Source organism: Vipera ursinii, assembly GCF_947247035.1.
Source record: "Vipera ursinii genome assembly, chromosome: 6".
Classification (NCBI taxonomy): domain Eukaryota; kingdom Metazoa; phylum Chordata; class Lepidosauria; order Squamata; family Viperidae; genus Vipera; species Vipera ursinii.
In genome coordinates, this window is record NC_139515.1 from 79947724 (window position 1) to 79955679 (window position 7956).

Below are 7956 nucleotides of genomic sequence, written 5' to 3' on the forward strand. Positions count from 1 at the left end.
CAAATTTGTTATCCTTGTTATCACTTCACATAGAGAATTTGAGCTATTGACCAATCATATAGAGCTTCTAGAAGGTGGCATATAATTCTGTGCCTACAGATGTTTAATTTGGGCAAGTCTCCTATCCCAATCATCCTAGCTAATGTAGAAATAAAATGTTGCTTTCTGAAAGAGGTGGAGCCTTTTGTCTTGGGGAGAGGGGGGGGAGCCTTGTCCTGTAACAAAAGGTTTGGAATTGCACTCCGATAACACTTAAGCTGATTGTGATGCTCACATAGAAGCAGATTTCCAGTTAAATCTTTTTGGCAGTGCAAACATTGATGTGGACTTTATTACAAAACGTATTTTAACGTTTTGTAATTTATTACCGGTAAATTGGGCTATTGTATTTAATATTTTTTTAATTTTTATATATTGTATTTTATTGTATTGCCCTGTACACCGCCCTGAGTCCTTCGGGAGAAGGGCGGTATAAAAATCAAATTAAATAAATAAATAAATTTCCCATAAGAATTGACAGCAGCTCTTTTACCAGTAGTGATGATGGTGGGGAGCGAATCACTGACCTTTTTTGAATATTTTATTTTATTCATAGTCTCCCTGATGTGTGGGTAAATGAAAGTGAAAGGCATCAATTAAAAACTAAAGTAGTTCATTTATCAAAGCTACCAAAAGATACTGCTTTGCTTCTGGACCCAAACATTTACAGGTAAATCTGCGCATTTCTGGATGTTCTCTTTGCTCAATGTGACTTGATGCCTTGCGTAACTTTTTGAAGCTGTACCAGAGCTGCTATCGGTGCAAGTAGCCAAAATAGTCAGTACTGTTCCTCCTTGATAATTCACCTTCACTAATATTTTTGGCAGATATTAGAGGGAAAAAAAACATTTCATCATTATTTACAGCATCCAGAAGTTAATTTTTCAAGGCCTGAGGTCACATGACTGCTTTTGAACTTAACCTCTGGCTGGTAAATATGTGTATTTACCAAGTGTATTTTACTTTTTTGTGCTTGGTGTACAGAAAGTCTAGTAAAGGAGGTACATTCAGTGGAATCCTGAAAGATCACTTCTCTTAAGATCACATGCTGGTTTGTATACCAATTTTTTTAAAGTCCAAATTTGTCTTTTTTTAAAAAAATAAAAAAAATCACATTCTGTTCAGTCGGTAATACATAATAGTATTACTTTAAGATCTTAGTGCTCCGTGCAGTTGAAACAAATTAAATGCCTTTTTTCTTTTCATTTTGGGGTTAGGATGGGGACATATCATAATTTACTTTTGAACTTTACTATACAGTTAGATTCTTTCTTTTTTTCATAAATATGGTTCTGTGAAAACACTGTAAATGTCCATTCCAAAGTTGCATTTCCAAAAGGCAACTGAACTTCCTTGGTTTTTCTTTTTTTTTCCCCTTGAAAGCATTTTGCTTCTCATCCAAGAAGCTTCTTCAGTTCAACTTCAGAGATGTTGGATGAGAAGTGAAAGGTTTTCAAGGAAACCCCCCCCCCCCAAGAAAGTCCAGTTGCCTTTCGGCAAAGCATCTTTGGAACAACTATGACCTGGATGATTGAGACTTTCCATAGACACTATAAGTGTCCATAACTATATCTTCTGTACTTTTTTCCTCCAAAGGTAACCTGAAAAGAACTGATTTATGATTTATCATCAAAGATATAACTAATGTTTTGCTGCCATTGGGTCTTTTAAATGTTAGGAGTTCCAGGTTCTAGAGCAGGGGTCTTCAAACTTGGCCCTTCTAGGACTTGTGGACTTCAACTCCCAGAATTCCACAAGTCTTAAACGGGCCAAGTTTGAAGACCCCTGTTCTAGTGCCTAACAAGTGCTGTTAGCGGTAGTCCTTGACTTAACAATCATTCATTTAGCAACCATTTGACTGTAGAATAGCATTGAAAAAAAGTGACCGGTTCTTTTATTTACAACCATCGCAGCATCTCCATGGTCACTTGACCAAAATCCAGGCACTTGGCAACTGGCGTGTATTTTTATCAGTTGCAGGGTCCTGGGGTCACATAAACACCATTTGTGACCTTACCGTTCAGCTTCCAACAAGCAAAGTCAACAGGGAAGCCAGATTTGCTTTACAACCATGTGATTCATTTAATGACTGCAGTGATTTGCTTAGCAACCATGGCAAAAAAGCTTGTAAAATCAGCTGCAATTCACTTAGCAACCACCTTGCTTAGCAACAAAAAATTCTAGTCCAAATTCCGGTTGTAAGTCAAGGACTATCTCAGGTTGCAGAGATAGGAGAGACATGGGCACAAAACTCTGTGGAATTGTTGTTAAAGTGAATGGAGGCTAATCATCCTCATCATGATTAGTGTTTATAGAAATGTATACTATAGGCTCATCTGAGTCTTAGAAACTTTTTAAGCTTACCTTTTACTTCTCATAGCTGAGATTAATCCTTTTAAATTTTGTCTTGGGAAAACATATGCTGTTAAAAATATTATTTAACAGAAGTGATCATAATGGCTAAATTTGCAATGTTAATTATAAAGCAGCTATGTGGCCCTTAACATTTTCTTGGGCCTTCAATTACGTACAGTGCAATAACGTAAAGTCGTCGTTCAGACCTGGCACCACTTTCCGAAATCCTCTCATTTTTAGTCCGTTTCTTAATTAAATGTATGAAGCTTTGAGGATATACACAAAATACTTTTTGGCAATTGCAGACTTGGTCAGAGGTACGGTGGGAACAAGGCAGATGCTCCCATCAGAAACAATGGAAAATATTGTGATGAATACAGTTTTGAAACTTCATACCAGCCTTAGCCTCAGTGTGAGAAAGATGAAAAGCTTAATTAATCTTTTTTTTTCCTTTTCTTTTCCTTCCTTTTTATGAAGTGAGCGATGTGAGTCTGCTTTTGATTATTACGAATATTTTCTGTTGGGTCCTTTACCCTCTTCTCTGAAAGATAATAACCGCGTAGTTACAATTCATATCGGTATCTGAAGAATAAACAGAAATATGGCATTCCCTCGGCTTCCCGATGTTTTGAATACTTAACTTTTCCCCACTGACTTCAACCTGGTTGTCTCCTCAGAAAACACACCAGCCTCTTTCCTGACAGTAGAAGTATTTTTCCGTAATGCCGTCTTAATTCCCAACAGGGAGAGCCTGTTAACCAGGGCAAGTTAAACTTCCTTGAGAAGCCACCAACGCTTGTGTTTCCTTTTCCTTCTAGAACAATGCCACAGAAGAGATTGAAGAGGTAAAAGTCGACTTGCTGGGGGCACTGACCATGGAATTAGAATTGCACATTCCTTGAGTCCTTTACCTTCATCCACTGACACACACACACAAACACACAAGGCACACCCATCCCCTCTGTGCCCAACTGCTGCCAGCCTATGATTGGTCTAACCATTCTGTGAATGAAGTTGAAGCATCTATGGAATATATTATATATAAATGTCTAACATACCTTAATGGACGGTACAGTAAGAGGTGAAGCAAAAGCTTCTCTAGCATGCATCACCAATGTTTTTTTCTTTTTTGAAAGTTGTATTGGATGAACTGGCAATCGCTGAATTGCCAGGTGAAAAATCATCCTGGCCGTTGTTAAACTCACGTTTTAACTTTTTTTTTTTCGTAAGCGAACTCTTGAAATCTCATCAATGATAAGCAACAGCTAGAGCAGGGGTAGGCAACCTTGGCTCTTTTATGACTCGTGGACTTCAACTCCCAGAATTCCTGAGCCAGCCATGCTGAGGGGAAAGGGAGAGGTTTCCAAGCTGAGCCATGCTGGCTCGGGAATTCTGGGAGTTGAAGTCCACGAGTCATAAAAGAGCCAAGGTTGCCTACCCCTGAGCTAAAAAGAATTCTTGGTGAAGCGTATCCATTGTCACTTTAGTGAACTTGTGTCCAATCACATAACCTTAAGTGGTGGTATCATGTTAAAGCAAAATGGTGGTGGCATACTTTGATTTTTTAGCAGAATATATATATATATATTCAGGGGAGGTTGATCAGTGTTACGTGTTGCTGTATATCCAATCCTCTTCATAAGATATTACGGTATATTAATCAGACTATAATAATATCTATAAAAAAAGAAAAGAAACAACCTTGGTTTTATATTCTATTTGGCTTTTAAAACTCCAGCTGGCTTTTAAAGATTATATTGTCTCCCTTTCCCTTCTTTTGGCCTAAATGTTTCTGTTTGTCCAAAAAAAAAAAAAGAAAACTATTTTTTAAAAAGAAGCATTTAAAAATACAATCGTTTACGCACCAAAGTTGGCTATGAAAAGAATTAAATTGCTTCCTCACTTTATTAAACAAGGAATTATGGATTTTTTTTAACCCTACAGGAATAGAAAACTTGTGTATCTTGTTTGTCTTGTATTGAGACAAAAAAAAGTTGCATATAGAGACTGGGATGTTGCTTGTAAATAGTTTTGCAGATTTGTAATATATTTTTATATCACAAAATGTAGATGTTTTTTCCTAGAGGCATGGAAGTTAAAATGTATATATTATGGTAGAAATAATATTGAAGGATATTGTATGTCATTAGCGCTGCCAGAATTTGTTTAAAAGCAAGCACCTTTCTTAACAATAATATGTCCTTTGGATTTCTAAGAGACTCTATACTACTGTTATAAGAACAAAACACATTAAATATCCTTTCAGAAATCTTTGAAGGATACATAATATCCATAGAAGATTTACAGCACCTCACTGCTGAACATGGATATGGAATCAATCTTTTTCCTTGCTTGTTGGAAGGAACAAATGTAAAATAAATGACTTAATAAGGTGGCTATATGCAGTCAAACTGCATGATTAACCCTCCCTGTTTAGGAGGATTTTTTTAATTTTAATTTTATTGTTTATTGTTTTTTTGCATTACTACAGCAACGTTTTTACACTGTTTTTTTTTTAATTAAACAGCAAATAAATTCATGAAAGTCTAAAGTTTTGGGGGATGGAAGTTGGGGTGTTCCCCCCCCCCAAATTGTATAAGGGGAGCTGCCTTAATGAAGGTAAAATGTTTGTTTGGTTCCTGGTGGATTTAGAATGTTTTCACAAACATTTAAATTTTATTATTGTGCAGATCACAAAAGCACTGCTGACATGGAACGGTTCTGGAATACTGTAGTTGTTTGACAATGGTATTTCATAAAGATCTGTGGCAATGTAACTATTTAAAACAGATGCCGTTTGTTTTGTCTTTTGTTTTTAATTTTGCTTAAGCACTTCAGTTACTGCTTTATCTTCATTAAATGGTCATTTAGTTGCTTGGGTTCTCTTTCTTTAAGAAGTATAACATTGCCAAATAGGTGTTTTCAGATATAGTTTGTACTTGTATTTTTTTTAACTCTTATTGTTTCATGAATCTCTTGTATGCCATTCATAATTGACAGATGATTGTAGACTTTGCTGGAGTATTTTTTCTAATAAAAGAAAGCAAATGCAGCTACGTTTTAAGGTTCCGAATGTCCTTTATTGGCTATTGAAAACACTGGAGCACACTGTGTAAATTATGTAATTATTTTTCTGTTCAAATAAAAGTAGAATTTATAGATTATTTGTATTATAAAGCAAGATTTAAAAACCTATTTATCCAAGGAAAACCTGCATTTTCCCCCCCAGATCTGTCCCATTGCTGACTTCAGTTTAAAATGGATAGTCCAGAATGGGCTACCAACCACACCCATATGGGTAACATAAAGAGCGAGTGGAAAAAGCATAATCAATGACAATACATTTGTGTTTAAGTTTTGTGTATTTAAAGTAAGATGCAGTCTCTCTAGAGGAGGGATGGGCAACTATGGCCCCTTTTACCACCTGTGAACTTCAACTCCCAGGATCCCTGAGCCAGGAAAATCCCCAGAAGGGTGAAGAGCCCATAGTTGCCCACCCTACCTTAGAGCCAAATTCTACTCAAACTAAACGAGCATGTTATCTTCGAAACAACACAGAAGTAGCTTGTCATTGCCTTTCTTCAGGGTGTTATTATTTTAAAAAAGGTCTATAAACCATGTTTCAATATTCACCTTGCTTAATTAATTTTCTTATTTTTTTAAGGTAAGTTAAAGCTGGCTGGGTGATGCCTTCTGGTATCACAAAGTCTCAAGTCAGCCTCACACAGCCTAGTGATTTTAGGGACACACGTAGGGTTGTGTTTAGCAATACAGAAATAATCTGAAAATTAGGCCTTTCAAGAATTCTTTTTTTCAACTTTCCAATCTACGCTATAACCCAGTCATCTTTCCTGGGTTTCACCCTGCTTAGGTTTTCAACATCTGCCAAGGTCACGTAGTGCTGCCGCCTGCTATAAATCTGAACGCTTCCATTTTCTTCTGAAGTGTACTAATCTGGGCCTTTGATGGATGTTTATGAAGGATAAAAACACCCATTTATCAGAAGGCAAATTGATGAGATTGCTGTCTTATCACCCTATGTAGCTTTCCAGGTACTCTTTTTTTCCTAGGCAAGATTTGACTGGGCTGTAACCAAGAGCATTTTTTTCCCCCACAAATGCCTCTACATTATACATAGAGCAGAAAATCATGAGACCCAATTTGGTTCAGTGGTTAAAGTGTTGGACTAACTAGGACAGGGGTAGGCAACCTCGGCTCTTTTATGACTCATGGACTTCAACTCCCAGAATTCCTGAGTCAGCATAGCATGAGTCATAAAAGAGCCGAGGTTGCCTACCCCTGAACTAGGAGATTGAAGTTTTAGTCCCCCTCTCTTAGACATCACGCTCTCGAGCCAACTCACAAAAACAGAAGTGGTGTAGGAAAACCCGTACATTCGAATGCATTTTAAGTGCCCTGGTAATTTAATCTGATGTACAATGTGCCTTCAGCTAAAATGCCTTCTCCATTTAGTAATATACAGGGAGAGACTTGTGCGGCAAATTTCTCTGTTTTCGCTCTACGTAGAGCAATTTCTGGATTCAGCTACACTCTGTTAAAAGACTTGAATAAATAAGCAGAGTCTCTGAACTCAAGTTATACCTGGACTTTCCTCCTGAAAACCCAAATGTCTTTGTTTTCAGAGAGAAAATTGTCCATCTAGGGCAGGGGTGTCAAACTCAATTTCATTGAGGGCCGCATCAGTATTGCGGTGGCCCTCAGGGGGCCAGGTGGGTATGGCCTGGGTGGGTGTGGCCTACTGGGTGGGCGTGGCTAGAGTGTGTATGGCCTACTGGGTGGGCGTGGCCAGCTCTACATCGTTCGCATCAAGGGTGCCTGTGGGGGGCCTGGGCAGGAATGGGACAGATCTGAGGGTCTCTGGCAGAAGGAGGGTCTCTGGGCCAGGGCCAAGGCAGTGGGGGCCGTTCCCTCACTGTTTCCAGGATGGCTTCACGGGCCGCATGAAACCACTTTGCGGGCCGGATCCGGCCCCCAGGCCTTGTGTTTGACATGTCTGATCTAGGGAATGATCCTGGATAGTTGTTCTGTTCAGGGAAAATAGACGTAAAATTGAGCTTAACTCTGCTACCGTCTTCCAATTGCATGCTGAACCTTGACTGGCTTAATACTATTTAATCTGACAATTGCCCCCACTGTGACAAATTATGTGTGCTTGTCTGTGATGCAGGCTCTCTCCTTTGGCAGATTGATGAGCCCTGACCAGTGAGAATGAGAAGAAACGGACTGTCATCACTGAATTAAAAAGCTTGTACACTTCAATACGAAAGCACAAGTACTTAACTCTTGCTAACGTTCCCAATTATTCTTTGGACTTTCCTTTTGTTTTGGCTCTGCTCCTTCTCTTAAAACATCGGATAATAGAGTTGGAAGGACCTTGTTCTGTCTAGTCCAATTGCTGCCCATGGCAGGAGACTCTATGCCAGGGGTAGGCAACCTCGGCTCTTTTATGACTCATGGACTTCAACTCCCAGAATTCCTGAGTCAGCATAGCTGACTCAGGAATTCTGGAAGTTGAAGTCCATGTCATAAAAGAGCCGAGGT

At 38.6% G+C, this 7956-nt stretch overlaps 1 protein-coding gene across 4 annotated transcripts in view; it reads left to right on the top strand.

Moving 5' to 3' along the window:
• AEBP2 (AE binding protein 2) overlaps window positions 1–5446 on the top strand; it is a 48433-nt gene extending 42987 nt beyond the window's left edge. For 2 of the 4 annotated variants that reach the window (XM_083365305.1, XM_083365307.1), the window contains 3 exons: window positions 596–709; window positions 1024–1090; window positions 3213–5446. In XM_083365305.1, coding sequence (XP_083221431.1) covers window positions 596–709; window positions 1024–1078 — 169 coding nt within the window. In that variant the 3' untranslated portion in view covers window positions 1079–1090; window positions 3213–5446. The remainder of the gene's footprint in view (window positions 1–595; window positions 710–1023; window positions 1091–3212) is intronic. The other 2 variants (XM_083365306.1, XM_083365308.1) reach the window with 1 other exon arrangement.
• Window positions 5447–7956: the final 2510 nt, after the last annotated feature.